The sequence below is a fragment of the Capricornis sumatraensis genome, chromosome 11 (assembly GCF_032405125.1).
Source record: "Capricornis sumatraensis isolate serow.1 chromosome 11, serow.2, whole genome shotgun sequence".
NCBI classification, from domain to species: Eukaryota; Metazoa; Chordata; class Mammalia; order Artiodactyla; family Bovidae; genus Capricornis; species Capricornis sumatraensis.
This window is the reverse complement of record NC_091079.1, coordinates 55,481,760-55,502,892: the sequence shown is the minus strand read 5'-3', so window position 1 is coordinate 55,502,892 and position 21,133 is coordinate 55,481,760. Positions and strand designations below refer to the sequence as shown.

The window sequence follows — 21,133 nt, the reverse complement described above, 5'->3', positions numbered from 1 at the left end:
GTCCACGGAATTTTCCAGGCGAAAAAACTGGAGTGAATTGCCATTTCCACCTCCAGGGGATCTTTCTGACCCAGGGATCGACCCGCGTCTCTTGCGTCTCCTGCATTGGCAGGCAAATTCTTTACCACTAGTGCCATCTGAACTGAACTGAGCGCCAACTATCTTAACACTTGTGCATTTCGCGGCTCTCAGTAAAAATGGTGGAAATACTGCTTTCAATCCTCCACCACTTGGGGGCGCTGGAAACGTGAGGGTGTGTTTCTAGGTGCTGCCGCTGGAGTTTGCAGCCCTCCGCACCTGGCAGTGTTCCCTCCTCACACTGGGAAATACTGAAAGATCCATTATCAGGGCAGGGTTCTTTCTATGTAACTCATTTCCAGACCCACCTCTGTCTATGTGGTCGGGGTGGGTGGGGTGGCAGTCTGACTTAAATAGCTCTGCTTTTAGTTTGCCAAAAGTCACTTTTTAGAATTCCCATTTTGGCATATGTACATTCTATCTTTAGGTTTTTAGATAGAAAAGGTTATGTTGGATACAAGTGGAAAATAGTCATCTTTAGGTGGCCAATATATAGTTTTTTTTTTTTTTTAAGAACTGATTTACAGAAGTGGAGTGCGATCAAAAAAAAGTTTAGTTGTGTAATATCACCTTTTAAGTATGTTCAGATTTTTTTAAAATGCATTTCTGTACAGGCTGTGACATGATACATACTTTCCCCCACAATATTAGGGATATGTAATTGACTAGCAGAATTTCAAGCCTCAATTTCAAGTTTTTGGATATCTGGTCATTACATCTTGCATATTTTCATGATTTATAAATAAAACCACAAATGCCACAACTAAGCGGAAGCAAAAAAGAAAAATGCACCCTGTGAGTCATATCATCAGTCAATAAAAATACTGTATTCCTTTAAACAAATGTACTTATAAGAGCTTTATAACCCAAAGCAAGATATGTGAGATGGTTTAAGAAGAGGTTGCAGTTTTGCAACAAGAAGTCTGTATAGCTCCTCCAGGCAGTAGCTGTGAAGGAAGTGCTTGTGTCTCAGAAACTTGTTTCCGTCTGTTCTTGACACTTCTGCATCCCAAGCCCCATTATTTACAAAGTTATGCATTTTGCAAGCTCAAAGCACCTTGTGCCTTGCAATTATGAATGCATGCAATGACATTTCATCCTTTCATGTGCAAATTCTAAAAATCATCATAACAGAAAAGCTCACAGTCGAAACTCTGTAATCTGAAATGAAAGGATCAAAAATGTCAGACATGGCAGAATACGATTCCTAATAGAGCTCTCTTTATTTGTTCAGTGTTCTTCAGTCATTTTTGTTTGTTACAAAAATGGAGTCTTGATTCTTTATTTAAACAGTACTGAAACTAAACTGTTCATGCCATGCAAAAATAACATTTTATGCACTTTTTTTGGGAGGGAGGGGCTTCCCACGTTTTAGTTCACAGGCATTATTAACCGCATTTTTAAGAAACAAGTTTGTTTGTTTGTTTGTTTTAGTGTTATTATTGCTTTTGTGTCTAGTCACATGCTGGTTTCACGTGTGGGGCAGTAACCTGTGTCTCCCGGGTTGGAATGAATTTCTGGGGCAAACAAATGGTTTTCCATCTTGCACCCTTCTTGACTGTTGTCCTTTTTCGCTTCTGCCACACCGTGGTAAATGTCTTGTCTACAGTTGTGACTTGTGTCCTGGGCAGAGGAAGAGCCCACACAGGCCTCTTCTCTTAAAGGGTCTCTTCCATCACTAGGCTTATCTGTCAAGCAGTTTGGGCTGGAGTCTGCCTGCTTGTCCGGCCTCCTGGTCCCCTGGAGCTCTAAGAAGTCATCATCTTCCCCCGTGTCGATTTCCGTGAAGCTCCTCCTCTCTCTGGTGGAGAAAGTAAAGAGTTTCTGCTTGGGAAACCGAGGCGTCAGCCCTTTGGAGGGTCCTTGACAATGAACCTCAGCACCCAGCAAGGGTCTATCTCCCTGGGAGGGGGTTTCTTCTAAGAGAATGGTGCTGATGAGCTGGGGTGCGGTGAGTGGAAAGTCCGTCGCAGTGACTGGCAGCGGCCTGGCTGTGCTGGGCGGGGTTGGCGGGGCGCCGCCTCTGCTGTCCTTGAAGTTGACCTTGAGCGATCTGGACTTGAGCGGGTTGCTGCCTTTCAGCGAGCTCTTGGGGCTCTCGGAGGCACTGTCCGTCGGCAGAGCGCCGTGCGGCCCACCCTGGGGCCCGCCGGCGGTGTCGAGGTTCACAGTTATGTCGATCGGAGCATATTCTGGGGTGGCCTCCCTGGCCACGGGCCCCTTCTCCCTGATTAGGGATAAGAAGTGGGGGGCCCTGGCTCTTTGGTGCTCTTCTATCCCGGCGAGGTCAGGTGGGAACTTCATCTGCAGGTGGGACGCGGAGGGCGGCGGCAGGGGCGACCTCTCGGTCTCCGTGAAGTCGGTGGCGCAGCTGGTGAAGCTGTCGATACTGGATGTGCTCTTCATGTCCACGACGCCCTCGGTCTGTGCCACCGCCAGCTGCTCCTGCGGGCAGACCACCTCCTCCATCTCTATCTCTTCCTCGTAGGCGGACGGCCTCTCGGCCTGCTCCTGGCCATCGGGGTTCGGGTGAGAGTGAGGCTGCGTCTTGGTGATTTCATTGTACAGCATCTCCAGCTTCTGGGCGCTCAGATGCTGTGGGCTGGAGGAAGAAGTGTTGTTCAGCTGTTCATGGGAATCTTTCTGGCTGACCTCCTGGTACTTATTCTCATAAGACTTGTTGGAGCTGGTTTCTGACAGAGCCTTCCTGGCCCACTTCCACCGGCTTGGAGAGAGGTGATTGTCATCCGTGGAGCCCTTGGTGTTGGCCGACTCTCCCGTCTTCTCCACGGCCACGTCTATCAGCTCCATACTTCGAGCAAAGGCGTCCTTTAAGTTCATAGACACGATGCTTCCGTTCCTCTTGGCGCGCTCCAGAGCCTCTCTCCTCTTAATGGCTTTCTCCTGGCGTTTCTGCTCCTTGTAAAACTCAGAAAAATTGTTCACAATGATTGGGATGGGAAGGGCAATCACCAGAACCCCTGCGATACAGCAGAGACCTCCCACAATCTTCCCTAATAACGTTTTTGGGTAGATGTCTCCGTAACCGACAGTCGTCATGGTGATGGTGGCCCACCAAAAGGAAGCTGGAATACTGGTGAACTTGGTAGCATCCTCGTCCTTCTCGGCAAAAAATACCAGGCTGGAGAATATCATTATCCCCATGGCCAGAAACAAGATCAGCAAGCCCAGTTCATTGTAACTCCGCCTGAGGGTGAAGCCCAGAGACTGCAGGCCCGTCGAGTGCCGGGCGAGTTTCAGGATCCGGAGGATCCGCATGATCCGGAAGATCTGGACCACGCGGCGAACGTTCTGGAACTGCAGCACACTCTTGTTGGACTCTGTGAGGAAGATAGTGACATAATAGGGCAAGATGGCCAGCAAGTCGATAACGTTCAGCGGGCCTTTGAAGAACTTCCATTTGTTGGGTGAGGACAGGAACCGTAAAAGGTACTCCATGGTAAACCAGGCGATACACACGGCCTCCACGTGGGCCAGCTGGGGGTTGTCATTGGGCTGTCCGAATTCATCCATCTCCTGCAGCTCCGGCAGCGTGTTGAGAGACAGTGCAATGGTGGAGAGGACGATGAACAAGATGGACACGATAGCCAAGATCTGGAAAAGAAAATAAAGGCAAGTCAGCAGGGCCTCTTAGTTGCTTAGGCACAGCCAGGAGACATAGGGGTTTCACTGTTTTTTAAATGATATGCCTTGTTCAAAGGTATTCCAAGAAGGTAACTTCACAAACACATTCACTTCTTATGAGTTCATTTCACTTAGAAGCCTAATATGGATAAAATAGGCAACAAATGGGAACCAACTGTGTAGCGCAGGGAACTCTATTCAGTGCTCTGTGGTGACCTAAATGGGAAAAAAACCCAAAAAAGAGGTGATATATATATATATATATATATATACACATAGCTGATTCACTTTGCTGTACAGCAGAAACTAACCTAACACTGTAAAACAACTATACTCTAATTAAAGTTATATATATATATATAAAATAAACCTAATGTAACATACCTTTGTAATGTTACATACCTAATGTAACATACCTTTAAATTCTATGGTCTAATCCATTTGAAAAAAATCCACCTCCCCACCTTGCCCATTGTTCTTAGACCCCTCTGGAAGAGTTTTTGGGGAACAATCATCTCGCCTCTCTTGTGTGTGTGCATATGGCTCAGATGTGTCCTACTCTTTGCAACCCCACAGACTGTAGCCTACCAGGATCCTCTGGAGCAGTTTGCCATACCCTCCCCCAAGGGTATACCCTCTTCCCAACCCAGGGGTGGAACCTGTGTCTCTTGCATCTCCTGCATTGGCAGATGGATTCTTTACCACCTGAGCCACCAGGGAAGTCCTCCCCTCTCTTAGCTATTTGTAATTTTTCTCTCTGAACCACCCAGTGTATGTGTCTTTATGTGAATTGCCATACCTGCTATAGAAGCTAGAAAAAAGTCGTGATTGCCAGAAGTTTTATTCTAAAGAGTCAGACACAACTGAGCGAATAACACTTTCACACTTTCCAGTGGTTAAGAGTCCACTTCCACCTGCAGTGGGTACAGGTTCAATCCCTGGTTGGGGAGTTAAGATCCTACATGCCTCAAGGTGTGAACAAAAAAAAAAAAAAAAATGGAAAAAGAGGATAAGTGACTGATCGCTGATCAGTCAGTGATTGCAGACCTATACGTAGAGAGATAACAAGGCCTTGGTACAGTGATGCTTCCATGGAACAAATGTGATGTGTCTGGCAAGCACTGAAGACAGAATCAAGTCAAGGAGCCTCCATCCTGGGCCATGTGGCCTTCTGGCCAGCCTCATGAGGGAGAAGAAGATTATGAGCTAACTTCATTCAGTTGAGAAAGGTTTCATAAAGAAGAAACTGATGATTGTCCAAGGTGATCTTGGTTCAGGGCAGAGGAATAGCAGTGTGATGTCAGACATGGAAGGAAAGAGGAAGCACTCAATAAGAAGTAAAGAGGGACTTCCCCCGCAATCCAGTGGTGACTCAGACAATAAAGAATCTGCCTGCAATACAGGATACCTGGGTTCAGTCCCTGGGTTGGGAAGATACTCTGGGGAAGGGAATGGCTACCCACTCCGGTATTCTTGCCTGGAGATCCCATGGACAGAGAAGTCTGGCCAGCTACAGTCCACAGGGTTGCAGAGTCGGATGTAACTGAGCATGCATGCATACAGTATTAATGCATTAAGAAAATATACTAAAGTATTATTTAAAGTTTGAAGGATTAGTAAATTTCATGCTTAAAAATAAAGATGAGGGAAAGGGCTTCCCTGGTGGTCCAGTGGCTAAGACTCTGAGCTCCCAATGTAGGGGACCTGGGTTCTGTCTCTAGTCGGGAACTAGATATCACATGCAACTAAGAGTTCACATGCTGCAAGTCAAGATCCCACCACAACTAAAAGGTAATGCATGCCTCGAAAATGATCGAAGATCCCGAGTACTAAGACCCAGCACAAGAAAACAAAACAAAAGGCTACAGTCTATGAGGTTGCAGAGTCAGATACAGCTGAGTGAATAACACTTTCACATTCTGCAGTGGTTATGACTCCACCTTCCAATGCAGTGGGTGCAGTGGGTTAGGGAGTTAAGATCCTACATGCCTTTCGGTGTGGGGAGAAAAAAAAAAAAAGGAAAAAGAGGACTCAGTTCAGTTCAGTCACTCAGTCGTGTCTGACTGTTTGTGACCCCGTGAATCGCAGCATGCCAAGCCTCCCTGTCGATCACCAACACCCGGAGTTCACCCAGACTCGCATCCATCGAGTCCGTTATGCCATCCAGCCATCTGATCCTCTATCGTCCCCTTCTCCTCCTGCCCCCAATCCCTCCCAGCATCAAAGTCTTTTCCAATGAGTCAACTCTTCGTGTGAGGTGGCCAAAGTACTGGAGTTTCAGCTTTAGCATCATTCCTTCCAAAGAAATCCCAGGGTTGATCTCCTTCAGAATGGACTGGTTGGATCTCCTTGCAGTCCAAGGGACTCTCAAGAGTCTTCTCCAACACCACAGTTCAAAAGCATCAATTCTTTGGCGCTCAGCCTTCTTCACAGTCCAACTCTCACATCCATACATGACCACTGGAAAAACCATAGCCTTGACTAGACAGACCTTAGTCGGCAAAGTAATGTCTCTGCTTTTGAATAGGCTATCTAGGTTGGTCATAACTTTTCTTCCAAGGAGTAAGCGTCTTTTAATTTCATGGCTGCAATCACCATCTGCAGTGATTTTGGAGCCCATAAAAATAAAGTCTGACACTGTTTCCACTGTTTCCCCATCTATTTGTCATGAAGTGATGGGACCAGATGCCATGATCTTCGTTTTCTGAATGTTGAGCTTTAAGCCAACTTTTTCACTCTCCTCTTTTACTTTCATCAGGAGGCTTTTTAGTTCCTCTTCACTTTCTGCCATACGGGTGGTGTCATCTGCATATCTGAGATTACTGATATTTCTACCGGCAATCTTGATTCCAGCTTGTGCTTCTTCCAGTCCAGCGTTTCTCATGATGTACTCTGCATAGAAGTTAAATAAGCAGCCTTGACGTACTCGTTTTCTTATTTGGAACCAGTCTGTTGTTCCATGTCCAGTTCTAACTGTTGCTTCCTGACCTGCATACAGATTTCTCAAGAGGCAGGTTAGGTGGTCTGGTATTCCCATCTCTTTCAGAATTTTCCACAGTTTATTGTGATCCACACAGTCAAAGGCTTTGGCATAGTCAATAAAGCAGAAATAGATGTTTTTCTGGAACTCTCTTGCTTTTTGGTCAGTCATTCTGATCTCTGAGCTTGATTTTATTGTTTACTATGTGACTTTGGGCAAATGACTTAACCTCTCTGTGTCTCAGTTTACAAATCTGTAATGAAGACAGCACTTACAGTTATTTCATGGCTTTGTGAAGATCGTGGCACACATATGTTGCTGAGTAAATAAGTGTAGCTTGGAGAAAAATATCCTGACACTGTTTAATTTAGACATTCAGTGTTCAGTAAACAATGATTAAGTATCTTGAGGCGACACAGCTCAGTAAACATGAGTCTGTGGAAAAAATGAACTGTAACTGACATTAGAATTTCTGAACTTCTCTCCTCTTTATCCTTCTAAGTTTCTCTACTTTTGGCTCCTTATTCTGGCTCTTTTCTTCTCTTCTGCCTCGTTTATACCTTTCATTGTTTTTTCTTCCTGTTTTTTTCCAACTCCCACCTCTCCTCTTAGATCAGTATAAAGGAAAACCATAGTTTTTCCAGAATGCACTATAGATATTAAGATTTACAGTTTCTTAACTTCAGGAACAGCACTTCATTACTAGTGTTTTATATGTTTTTTCTTAAACAAAACTACTTTTTACCTGAATATACTTCAGGAGTTCCTTTAAACATGTGAATCAATGAATGACAGTAGTATAAAGGCTTGCTTCATCTATGCTGAGAAACTTTGAAGGCTAAAGTTAGAAATACCCTCAAGAAGGTTTAAATAAACCCATGGATAATGGATTCAGGCTTCCCAGGTGACAAAGAATCCAATGCAGGAGACGTAAGAGCTGTTGGTTCGATCTCTGGGTTAGGAGTATCCGCTGGAGGAGGAAATGGCAACCTTCTTGCCTGGGAAATCCCATGGACAGAGGACCCTGGTCAACTACAGACCATGGGGTTGCGAAGAGTTGGAAAAGATGGAGCTACTGACTACACATGGGCACAGTGGATACTGAGGGTTTATTAAGGACAAGTCAGGTATGCTCACCCTCAAGCTCTACCCTCAGAGGCTAACGGAAGGGGAATATTTACAATACTCCATCATGTAAATATTCTTTGGAAGCATTGGTCAGATTTCATCTACTTTTATGTTCTTACCATAAGGAACTAGGTCCTTTTCTATTTCTAGAAGGTCATACTGTTTCTAATATACCTTTGGGCATTTTTAAATATTGAGATTGCTACCATCATTCTTGCACTGTAACCCATAGTCCAGATTTTTTATTTCTTCTTATCTGCTTACTTGCCCATTTGGATGGATTTTATTTAGGTTTATCACCTCCAAGAGCAAGAAAAAGTAGAAATACAAATGAAACCATTTTCCTCTCTTCCAGCCTTTTAGACAAAGAACAAAGCAGGTCAACATGGACCTTCAATTTTTCTTGACTCCACAATCCAAGCAAGATCACAGGTCAATTTACTTCGCTATCTAATTTGGGAAATAATGGACATTGTATAATTCTAATACAGTCTAATGGTCTAGCTGATGGCAACTGAATATAGCTACTTTTAGCACCTGAGAATTTAGCATGTACACAACATAATTTGGAGCACATTCTTTTAAAATATTTATTTTTTTGGCTGCACTGGGTTTTGACTGCCTGTGGGATCTTTAGTTGTAGCATATGGGATATAGTTCCCTGACCAGGGATTGAACCCAGGCCCCCTGCTTTGGTAGCATTGAGTCATTGTTGCTGGACCACCAGGGAAGTGCCATGGAGTACATTCTTGAAGAAAAGGAATTACTAAAGGAAAAAAATTCTGATACTCAAGCCCTTAACAATTCCACATTCATGTTAAAGAAACCATAAAGTATTGAAGTGCATGATTTTTCTGTCTCATGTTCAAATTTAATCTGTCAAAGCCCATTTGCTTTCATTGTAAAAGAATGGGTTATTTTTAATATCTCATGAAACTTGGAGTTCTCCCAGTAAGACAGCATCTTAGACAAATTATTCAGTATGATGCAACAAGCCAAATGCAAGGTTATTGTCTTAGGATAGAAGTGTTTTATTTATTTTTTTGAACACAGTAAATAGAACAAGCATGCAATTTTGCTCTAAGCTACAGGATGCATGTCTAAACATGGATATTTACTTTAGTACAGCAAACCATAATGACATTTAGGTATTGCTTCGTTTATTATAAGCATGCACAAGTTAGGTTTTTAACCATGTTACCTCTAATAACCAGTCTCTAGAGCTGGCTGTTTTGGCTCCAGCAAGTAGACTTAGGTTTGTACATGGTAAAGGAAGCGGAAATTCCAAACAATTACCTATGTGATATCAGTCAACTCCCTTGGAATTTGGAGTACATAATTTCCAAGTTTCCTTTCATCTCTAACATTTGGCAATTTTTTCTAAACTAAAATATTTTACTAATTCCGTTCACATCTGCAAACCAAACCAAGGGCTAGTCACAGTTGATTCCATCAATTTGGTTGAACTGCCAAAGTATAATTTTGTTGCTTATGAAATAAAAAAAATGAAATGAGAAGGCTTTTTAAACCATTCCACTGTGTAGGTTCCAAGCATTTAGTTCCTGGGTATAGACATGCTTTCCAGAAAACACTTTTCTTCCCTTTTGCATTGCCTGGATAATGATTTAATTCTTCCTTAGACACAAATATTGAGAGGATCACATGGAGTTAAGAACAGGGCTCCCAGCCCTGGTGTTATTGAGTCCGCAAAGTTGGTTGCATTGATTTCAGTTTGTGTAAGGCATTGGGAGATTTGCTTCTATTTACCAACTAGTTTTTTTTTTTTTTAATAACTTTTATTGGAGTATACTCAGATGGTAAAAAATCTGCCTGCAATGCAGGAGACCTGGGTTCGATCCCTGGGTCAGGAAGATCCCCTGAATAAGAGAATGACTACCTACTCCAGTATTCTTGCCTGGAGAATTCCATGGACAGAGGAGCCTGGAGGGCTACAGTCCATGGGGTTGCTAACAATCGGACGTGACTGAAGCATCATGTTAATTTACAACACTTACGTCATGTTAATTAACATGGCATGTATGCTCAGTTGCTCAGTCCTGTCCGACTCTTTGTGACCCCATGGACTGTAGCCCACCAGGCTCCTCTGCCTGGGGAATTTTCCAAGTAAGAATACTGGAGTGGATTGCCATTTCCTCCTCCAGGGGATCTTCCCAACCCAGGGACTGAACCTGTATCTCCTGAGTCTCTTGCATTGCAGGCAGATTCTTTACCACTGAGTCACCTGGGAGGCCTAATTAACTTTGATGGTTAATTTACAATGTTGTGTTAGCTTCAGGCATACAGCAAAGTGAATCAGTTATATGTATGTGTGTATTCACTCATTTTTAATTCTTTTCCAATGTAGGTCATTACAGAGTATTGAGTAGAGTTCCCTGTGCTATACAGTAGGTTCTTATATATTTTATATATAATAGTGTGTATATATCAATCTCAATTTATCCCCCTCCCCCACTTTTCCCCTTGGTAACCATAAGTTTTTTTTTTTTACCAACTTGTTGATTTCATATCCTTTGAAGATAGCAGATATTTCCTGGTGGAAAGAATATAGGACAAGGAATTAAATCACACACATGGCTCTACTTCTGCTGGCCATGCAGACAAGCCAGTTTCTTCTCCAGACTCAGCACCCTCATCTGCAAAATGAGGTCCTTCCTATTTGCCCCTCACCTGCCTCAGAGGGTGGTTAAGGACCAAACTAGATCACGCATGGAAGCATCTATAAAATGTAAAGTACCATACTCAAGCAATGCTGAAGATGTGTCTAGAAGAAGCCATTGGTCAGCATTGGGAGGGAATGATGAACATAAACTGTTCTTCCCCTACTTAAATAGAATTTCAGACGTAGTTCATATTTGAAACACTTACAAGCACATTCTTTCACCTAACCAGTGGTTTGCATGTCAAATCCAGATACCTGGGTTTTCCTGAGGACTGAATGATCTATCTAGTCTGCCAATATTTAAGTGTTGGACTGAGGTTGGGTGGGTGGGTGCATGAAACGGGTAAAGTTGGTCAAAGGGTATGAACTTCTAATAATAAAATAAATTAATAGATAATCAACAAGGATCTGCTGTGAAGCACAAGGAACTCTACTCAACATTCTGTAATAACCTATATGGGAAAAGAATCTGAAAAAGAATGGATATACACAAATGTATTACTGAATTTGTTGCATACCTTAAACTAACACAACACTGTAAATCAACTATGACTCCAATATAAAATAAAAATTAAATAAAAAATAAAATAAATTAAGTCCTGGGGATATACAGCATGGTGACTATAGTTAGTAATACTGTGCCGAATATTTGAAAGTTTTTAAGACAGTAAATCTTAAAAGTCGCATCACAGGAAAAATGAGATGATGATGTTACATGAGATGATGGGTGTTAACTCAGCTCTTTGTGGTAATCATTTCATAATACAGGCATATATCAATTCATTATGTTGTACAACTAAAACTAATATACTGTTATATGTCAATTATATCTCAGTTAAAAAAAAAGAGATGGGCTGAGGTTGCTTCGGGTGAAAACTTGACTTATTTTGAGTCTTAAAATATGCAGACTATTTTCAAGCTCCAGCCTCCTGAGTGATAATCTGCTTTGTATTCACCAACTTGCACTACTTCCTTCAAATACATCGGAACTGGGGTACCTTGCACTGAGATCAGTGCAGGTACTTTCTCTCTTTCATCTCCCCCAAACTCTCCTTCCTTCTTTGACAAATGTTGAGGAGAGGTGAAAGTGAGTGAGTTGTAGCACTTCTGCTTTATCTTCTTAGTGGAAACAGATGAACAAACACAACAACAACAAAAGCCTTATCAGCAATAGAAGACAGCATGGGAAACTGATGAGAAGAATTTGCAGGAGAGGACTTCCCTGGTGGACCCAGTGGTTAGGACTCCATGCTTCTAAGGCAGGAGAGGGGCAGGTTCGAACCCTGGCTGGGGAAGTGGGATTTCACATGCTACAGAGCATGGCCAAAAATGAAAAAAAAAAAAAGAATTTTCAGGGGAACATCAACTTATTTCAGTTGTCCAGAAGAAGGTCTGTGATGAGCATTATTAGAAACATGAAACATTTTCTATTTTCAGAAAAAGGGCAAAGCACAGTGACATTTCTGAGCCTATAAGCCAAAGACCAAACCATTTGTTGAGGGAAGAAGTGAGAAGTAGGTAAAAATATCATGACTTTCATCTACCTATCTTCTATTTTGAGCTGTTCTCAGAAGCAAACCAGAAAAAAGAAAAATACTGTGATTTGCACTGAACGAAGAGCCATCCAGGACCATTGCTGTTCTAACATTTCTTATTCTTTGAAACTGTGGTGCTCTCCTCGAAGGCTGGGGGCCCTTGGTTGATGCTCAGCTCTTTCTTCTCCCAAATATCCCCTTGCCTTCCTGGGACAACAGAGATTCTGTGCTTAGGTGCTCTCTGGTAATGAATCCTTTGTGGGCTAGCACCACATGACTCATGCAAAGGATGAACATCCCCGAAAGGCTCAGTTGATTTTGAATTATTTTGGACTCATGGATAACATGAAGCCAGGAATTCGATCCCTTCCCATTTATGGACTGTTGAATGAGGGGTTTGAAGAGAGTCATCCACACAGAAGTTGATGTCAGCCAGAAGCCTGAGTGATGCTGTTCATTTGGGGTGGTGTGGTCAGTGAGAAGCAATTCAGTTCTGCATAGTATCAAAGTTTACTTTTTTTAAAAAATTCTCTAATATAAAACCATTTTTTTTTGAGAGGAGAGCTTTTGGCCATCTTATGATGAAAGATACTGTTTTAACATTTTCTTGGTATCTTCTGAAATAAGCCACATTTTACTACCCATGATATATTTCCTATTTTAAAAGATCAGGTTTTAGGAAGCAATTCATTAGGTAGAAGGCTGGTGGAGGGAACTTTATTCTTATTCACAGTAACTCTGAAAGAAAGGAGCAACAGTGAAATGGAGACACCTTTAATCTTACACCCACTCCAGTGATTAGACAACCTCTTTGTAGGTAATTTGTTCTTACAAAGTCTTCAGGGGCCAGGAAGTAAACATGAAGATGCGCCAGGCTGAGCTGCCTGTGTTATGCAGCAACTTCCTCTTAGCTATCTATTTTACATATGGTAGTGTATATATTTCAGGGCTACTCTCTCAGTTTGTCCCAGCCTCACCTGCCTTCGCTGTGTCTACAAGTCTGTTCTCTATGTTGGACAGAGTTTTGTTCTGTTAACACCCATAAAGCCTTACAACCTTCTTAAAGAATCATTTGACAACTTCACAGAAGATAGTTTTGCTTCTCAAATAGAGTTTTTGGATCACAGAACGGAGTAACTACCTATTTTCTTTCTATAGAATTGCTTGCAGTGCCCAACACAGAGCACATACTTCGAAAATCTATTTTAAATAAATGAATAACCAAAAAAAGAAGAGAGAAGCCCATAGAACTGGAGGAAAGGAGAACAGATCTTGAAGAAGCCAAGTGTTTTCTAATCACCAAAGAAGAATAAGATAGATTCTTAGTCATTTTCTCTTGCTTCCACATGGTCCAAAGTCAGCCTAAAAGCTTTAACCAACAATAGAATTTTTTAACACCAGAAATTCATATTACCAATAGCCCATTTTGTGATAACAGACCAACTGTACAACTTCAGCAACATAATCTTTTCCTAGGTTAAGCTCTGTAATTTTATTAATCCTTTCTTTTTCTTTTTTTTTCATTATACTGATCAGATTACTTTTTTTTTTTTTTTTTTACCTTATTCTTTGAGAAGCCTGATTTTGACTATTTTGGGCTTCACCTTCACAGAAGGGTACATTTTCTTAAAGAAAAGTGTTGTATTCATTCTATGTCACATTTTTTTTTTTTTTTTCTGAACATTACTTGGAACTTCAGTTAATCCAACCAGTGAATAAAGTGATAGTTCCATGTATAGATATGGGTGGATTCAGGTTTATGGAATAAATGTGAAGCCACTGAGAAGAATTAATAATGTAGGTTATATATTAAAAAGTACATACATACAACTATTCTTCAATAAAAGAATATCAAAGAATAAGATAAAAATATACATATATATCACTGCCCCAGGTAACCAAAAATAAAACATCAGAGAAAAGTCACAAAAACTTCATAAAAGTGTAAACTTAACAAATATTGCAGATTCCATTTAATATTTATTTACAAGTATATTTTGTTAAAATACTCATCTATATAAATATCTTATGTGTGTGAAGACCTAAAACAAGACAATGAAAAGAAGTTTCCCTCCCTTTTCTCCTTCTTATCGGTTGTCTAGTTCTGTGGAAAGACAATTTATGAAAACCGAGGGAGGGAAAAAACTGATTTTAAACACCAAGGGTATTTTGAACACTAAAGTATTTACAGTTCCATCCAGATATAACAGTCTTCCCTTTCCTGTTGGAAAAGTGTTTCCTTGGTTCTCAGAAAAATTCTAATCAAAACTCTTCTTTTTGTGAAAGATGGGTAGAAGTTTCCATACAGAAAGAGGGTTATAGGGCACAATGGGCTGAGAAGACAGGGCAGGTGAAGCCCTAAAGCCCAGACCATTAGCTCAGAAAGTTCCAGTTAATTTTGTATGACTGGGACATCCATAGGGGTCCATGGTGATTTCAGGGCGGCTACATATAAGAGTGAAGGCTATGCACTGGTCAACTCCAGAGGGCACCAATAGAGAGATAAGAGTGTGAAGAGACAGGGGGCTTCCCTGGTGGTCCAGGGGCTAAGACTCTGCGCTCCCAGTGCAGGGGGCCAGTTTCCATCCCTGCTCAGGGAACTAGATGCTGCATGCCACAAATGAGACCTGGCACAGCCAAATGAATAATCTTTAAAAAAGTAAAAACGAATGTGAACAATGTCTCTGTCATTTGTTCAGGAAACAACCTTCACAAGCTTGTGGCAGCCCTGGTCCCAGGTCCCCAGGGAGGCTGGTGAGATTGGATGCAGGTGGGATACTTCTGGGAAGTCAGGCAGTGGGCAAATTCGGAAGAGTGCTAGATGTGCTGATGGAGAGTTTGGTGGGTTTCCTTTTGAAGACCAGTTTTCCTCACAATGTGGTCCCTGAACCAGCACATCAACATTACGTCGTAACTTGTGAGAAACACTGACCCTCAGGCCTCACTCCACACCTGTGCTGTGCTGTGCTTAGTCACTCAGTCACGTCTGAATCTGTGCGACCTCAGGGACTGTAGCCCACTAGGCTCTTCTTGTCCATGGGGATTATCCAGACAAAAATACTGGAGTGAGTTGCCATGCCCTCCTCCAGGGGATCTTCCCAACTCATGGATCCGAACCTAGGTCTCCCAAATTGCAGGCGGATTCTTCACTGTCTGAGGCACTAGGGAAGCCCCTACTTTATCAGACGCTCTGGAGAAAGGTTCAGCATCTGTTTTCACAAGCCCTCTGGGTGACTCTGATGCTCACTAAAGTATGAGGACACTGCTGTAAGGAGGAAAAGCCATAGACACTTTAAGCAAGCGAAGGAATGCTCAGACTTGCGTTTAGGAAGAGCATAAACTAGGATGTGTGGGACAGATTGGGGTAGTGTTTCAAATGAAGATAGGAAGTGAAGTTTCTGTTGCAAGGGCAGCAGTATTTACAGTTGACCCTCCACATCCATGGGTCCTGCACCTCCATATAGGGAAGGTGGTTGTACTACATCATTTTATGCAAGGGACTGGAGTATCTGTGGTTTCTGGAATCCAAGGGTGTCCTGGAACCAATGCCCTGCAGATGGTGAGGGACCACTATATAAATAAAATCACAGCCTTACTTGCTGTGGAGATGGAGACTCTAGGACTCTGCCATGTTTATGACTAAGTTTATCAAGAAGACTGAATAGCCTTGACAAATCTCCACCATTATCTTATAAGGTAAAAACTTTGAGTGATCCTTGACTTAAATCATCCTTAGTCTTTGAAAATGATATCTCCTCATCTCAAAAAATTAATGGGACTTTCCTGGTGGTCCAGTGGCCAAGACTTTGAGCTCCCAGTGCAGGGGTTCTAGGTTTGATCCCTGGCCAGGGAACTAGATCCTGAGTGCTGCAACAAAGACCTGGCACAGACAAATAAATAAATAAATAAAAATAAATATTGAACAAATTCTAGTAGTTGCAGTGGTAAAGAATCCGTCTGCCATTGCAGGTGACACAAGAGACGGGGTTGGGAAGATGATCTGGAGCAGGAAATGGCTACGCACACCAGTATTCTTGCCTGGAAAATTCCATGTGCAGAGGAGCCTGGTGGGCTCCTTTGTATGAGCCTGCAAAAAGTCAGACATGACTGAGCATGTCTGAGCATGCACACAACGAATAAGACCTTCAAGTTTCAAAATAGAAACAGGTAAATTTCTCCCTGAGAGTGAGACTACAGTTTCTTGCTACATGAAAACATTATGAAACACACACTCTATTATTTGCCAGAACTATTTTCTTTTGTAAAATTTACCCTAAGTGTACATTCTGAAATCACACAGGGCAAAAACTAGTTTAAGAATCCATTTATGCTAGCTGGTCCCTGAAAGCATGCTCATTTGTTGAATTACTTCTCACTCACTCCAACTTCCAATTTCTGCAAGGAAGTCTCCTACACTTTCAGAATTAAAGTGCCATTAAAAACTGGCTGTGTTCCTTGGACACCTAGTCGGCCTCATCAGCTCATCAATCACCATTAACAGGGAATTGCAAGGATTTATTTCCACCATTATCCGCATATCTAAAGACTGTGTCCCAGCAGCCTCAAAGAAAGAAAACAACGAAAGCAGTAATGCAATAATTATTTTTCCTTTTAATGAAGCTCCGCAGTACACCTCTTCTAAAAAGTACTTTTGGGGTCAACATCATTAAGACTACATTATAGATTGCCAGAAAATAGACTAGGGAAATGCTGAAATGAAGCTGCTTGCCAAGGTAAAGTTGAGATGGGAGACAAACCCAGCAGTGCCTGCAGAAAACATGCTCGGTTCACCTTCTACCTGCTGCTGCCGGCAGGCTTTGCTGTCCCAGGGCCAGTGGGCTTCAGCAGTTCGTGGAGGCTTCTGTCACATGGATGACAGGTGTTCATGTCAAGAAGCCAAGCATCACAAACAAGGGCCTTTAATGGACCTTGTTTGACTTCTTTTGACAGCAACCATGATTTTATTGGGCTCAAGCTCTTCTGGACTTCTTAGGGAATAAGGAGATGCTTATTGGGCATAGGGGTCCTGCTGTTTATAGCTGTCTGAGGTGAACATTTACTACAATCACAAAGACTTACTCTAATCTATACTGAGTTGTTCCTGGGTTCTATCAGGAAGGCTACTTAAGACTTTGTCAATCAAAATGTGGTCCTGGAGCTAGCGACATCACCTGGAGATTATTGGAAATGCAGAATCTCAGACTCCATCCAGACGGCTCACTGAATCCAAATCTATTTTCACAAGATTTCCAAGTGATTCAATGCACATTGAAGTTTGAGAAGCTCTGACCTCAGACACAAATCCATACAATATTTATTTTTTAATTAAAATACATATATATGTTTGAGTGAGTGAGTGAAGTCGCTCAGTCGTGTTGGACTCTTTGCGACCCCTTGGACTGTAGGCCACCAGGCTCCTCCATCCATGGGATTCTCCAGGCAGGAATACTGGAGTGGGTTGCCATTTCCTTCTCCAGGGGATCTTCCTGACCCAGGGATTGAACCCAGGTCTCCCATATTGCAGGCAGACGCTTTAACCTCTGAGCCACAGGAAAGTCTATATATGTTTAATTTATTAAAAAATTGGCTTAGTAGGCTCTTCTGTAGATTTTTAACCAGTGGATCTCAGTTTTGGAAACGGGTGAGTTGTTTGACCTTGCAAGGATTTTCAACCCTTTCAGAGGTTCTAGGGTGGGTGGATGTAGTTAGCTAGAAAAAGCCTTAAGGATGATGCAAAAGTGGCCTCTAATCCTGCCTTGACATCCTCTCTCAGTCTTCAGTTGACAGTCATTACTTTATTTATTTTAAAATCATTTATTATGCGCTTGACAGCTCTGGATCTTCAGTGCTGTGTGCGGGCTTTTTCTGATTGCAGCAAGTGGGGGCTACTCTTTGTTGCCGAGGGTGGGCTTCTCATTGCTGTGGCTTCTCTTGTTGCAGAGCACGGGCTGTTAAGTGTGCAGGCTCACTGGCTTAGTTGCTTTGAGGCATATGGGACCACGGATTGAACCAGTGTTCCCTGAATTGACAGGCAGATTCTTAACCATGGGACCACCAGAGAAAGTCCCAGTCATTACTTTAAACACTTTCATGTACTTGGCAGTAGAAAGAACACTGGATGAGGAGTCAGATGACCTGACCTTTCTCCTAGGTCTGCCTCATTAAATTAACTGCATGACCTGAGTCAAGACATAGAGGGTCAGTTTCATTATGTATCAGTTCAGTTCAGTTACTCAGTCGTGTCCAACTCTTTGTGACCCCATGGACTGCAGCACGCCAGGCCTCCCAGTTCCTCACCAACTCCCGGAGTTTACTCAAACTCATGTCCATCACTCATGTCAGTGATGCCATCCAACCATCTCATCCTCTGTCATCCCCTTCTTCTCCCACCTTCAGTCTTTCCCAGCATCAGGGTCTTTTCAAATGAGTCAGCTCTTTGCATCAGGTGGCCAAAGTATTGGAGTTTCAGCTTCCAGTGAACACTCAGGACTGATCTCCTTTAGGATGGACTGGTTGGATCTCCTTGCAGTTCATTATGTATAGACTGGGACTAATGATGACAAGTTCATTAACATGACTAGGGTATAGTGATGATGAAATGACATAATGTATGGCAGTATTTTGGCAGTTATAAAGTCTATAGAAATGCCAATATTTGTATGATCAAAGTACCTTTAAAAACATGGATTCTAGAGTTTGGGGCAGAATTGTAAATGAGTACATAGTATTAGTGGAGAAGGCAATGACAACCCACTCCAGTACTCTTACCTAGAAAACCCCATGGATAGAGGAGCCTGGAAGGCTGCAGTCCATGGGGTCATGAGGAGTCGGACACGACTGAGTGACTTCACTTTTACTTTTCACTTTCATACATTGGAGAAGGAAATGGCAACCCACTCCAGTGTTTTTGCCTGGAGAAGCCCAGGGAAGGTGGAGCCTGGTGGGCTGCCGTCTATGGGGTTGCACAGAGTCGGACACGACTGAAGCAACTTAGCAGCAGCAGCAGCAGGTACGGTTTAGTCCTTTGAGAAAGTCAGCCTACCAGATTGAACAGTATGCCCCCAAATTCATGTGGGCTTCCCTGGTGGCTCAGTGGTAAAGAATCCACCTGCCAATACAGGAGATAAACGTTCGATCCCTGGGTTGGGAAGATCCCCTGGAGAAGGAAGTGGCAACCCACTTTAGTATTCTTGCCTGGGAAATCCCATGGACAGAGGAGCCTGGCAGGATACAGTCCATGGGGTCGCAAAAGACTCGGACATGACTGAGCGACTAAACAGCAACAACAGGTGGGAGGGGGATTCAGGATTGGGAGCTCGTATACACCCGTGGTGGATTCATGTCAATGTATGGCAAAACCAATACAGTATTGTAAAGTAAAATAAAGTAAAAATAAAATTGAAAAAAAAAAAAAAACAGCAACAACAAATTCATGTACACCCAGAACCTCAGAAAGTATTTGGAAATAGTCTTTGCAAATGTGATTAGTTAAGATGAGGTCGTATTTGACTAGGGTGGATCCTAAATCCAACAACTGTCCTTATAAGAAATCCAGAGAGACACATGCATGGAGGGAAGATGGCCCGGTAACAATGGAGGCAGAGATTGGAGTTTTGCAGCTGTGAGGCAACGAATTTCAAGGACTGAGAGCAAACATCAAAAGCTAGGGAGAAGTGAGGGGGGATTTCTCTTTAAGAGTTTTTAGACACTTTGATTTCAGACCTCTAGCCTCTAGAACTGTGAGAGAATAAACGTCTGTTTTAGGTCGCCCAGTTTGTGGGGTTTTGTTACAGAAGCCTTGGGAAATTAAAGGGTCCAGTATTTAATGAGAGGTAGTGCTCAGAACTCAAGGAGCCATTACACATATTCCCTTCAATAGTGAATTTCATGTTCTTTGCAAAGGAGAGGGAAGTCATAGGGGTTTGGAACCCTAGTCAACAGGAAGAACAGTTCCTAATTGAGAAAAACTAAGTTGTATTTACTGTTGGAAGTAAATAGCTACGATTTGTTAAGTAGGTAATTAACACCTGCATTCTAAATAGCAGCCCAGTACAAGTTAGAACATGCGGGTCTGGAAGCTGCAAAATTCACTCAAACCGGCGAGATGTAGGAAAAAGATAAATAAGGATATTCTACAGAATACCATATTAGAATGGTCAAGTTAGCAACAAATTAAAAAACCCAGTTGATGTTAGGAAATTGAAAAACCCAGTTTTAGGTGGATGGTAACTATCACTGTGCTGGTGATCACTTTTTGGCATATAAAAACACCAAATTATAATGCTGTACAGCTGAAACATTAAAATAAAGAATGATGAAGATTATTTAATCACTAGTCACATTGCCCTTAGCACTAATTTATACTTTTCTTTTGTGTGATATATTATGTACATTCTATGTATGTCCATTATATATTATACATATATTACATCTGTACATACATGAGGAGAAGGGGAGATGAGATGGTTGGATGGCACCACCTACTCAGTGGATATGAATTTGAGCAAATCACTTCACTATCTGGGGAGACAGTGAAGGCAGGGAAGCTTGGCGTGCTGCAGTCCGTGAGGTCATAGAGAGTCAAATACGACTTAGGGACTGAACAACAAAATGTATTACATATGTCCCTGATCCAATGCTTTATGTCTCAAATTCTAGTAAAATATAAAAGATTTTTTGGGGTGTTTTTGTACAAGTTATGTATACTAAGACACTTTCTTTCTGTGATCATTAGCACCAACACTCCCCAAATTATGATAATATAGAGAAAAAGCAGTATTTAAAAAAAAAACAAACTCTTCAGTTCTGTAGTTAAAGTTCAGTGCATAAAAAAGACAGCATTTGTTGTTAGTTTTTGGAGAAATTTGCTATAAAGGAGATGAGAGAAATGGATCTGTAGCTATAAATGAAGGTGGAGCAACAACAAAAAGCCTGATAAATAATTTTTAAAAATGTATTGGAGTATAGTTGATTTATAGTGTTGTGTTAGTTTCTGATATACAGCACAATGTATCAGTTATACATATATATATGTATATATATACCCACTCTTTTTTAGATTCTTTTCCCATATAGGGTATTACAGAG

At 42.0% G+C, this 21,133-nt stretch overlaps 1 protein-coding gene across 1 annotated transcript in view; it reads right to left on the bottom strand.

Moving 5' to 3' along the window:
• Positions 1–1,536: 1,536 nt before the first annotated feature.
• The window catches only part of KCNB2 (potassium voltage-gated channel subfamily B member 2), a 426,507-nt gene continuing 406,910 nt past the window's right edge, over positions 1,537–21,133 (bottom strand). Inside the window, exon 2 of the mRNA XM_068984157.1 lies at positions 1,537–3,693. Within this exon, the coding sequence (XP_068840258.1) occupies positions 1,537–3,693 (2,157 nt within the window). The remainder of the gene's footprint in view (positions 3,694–21,133) is intronic.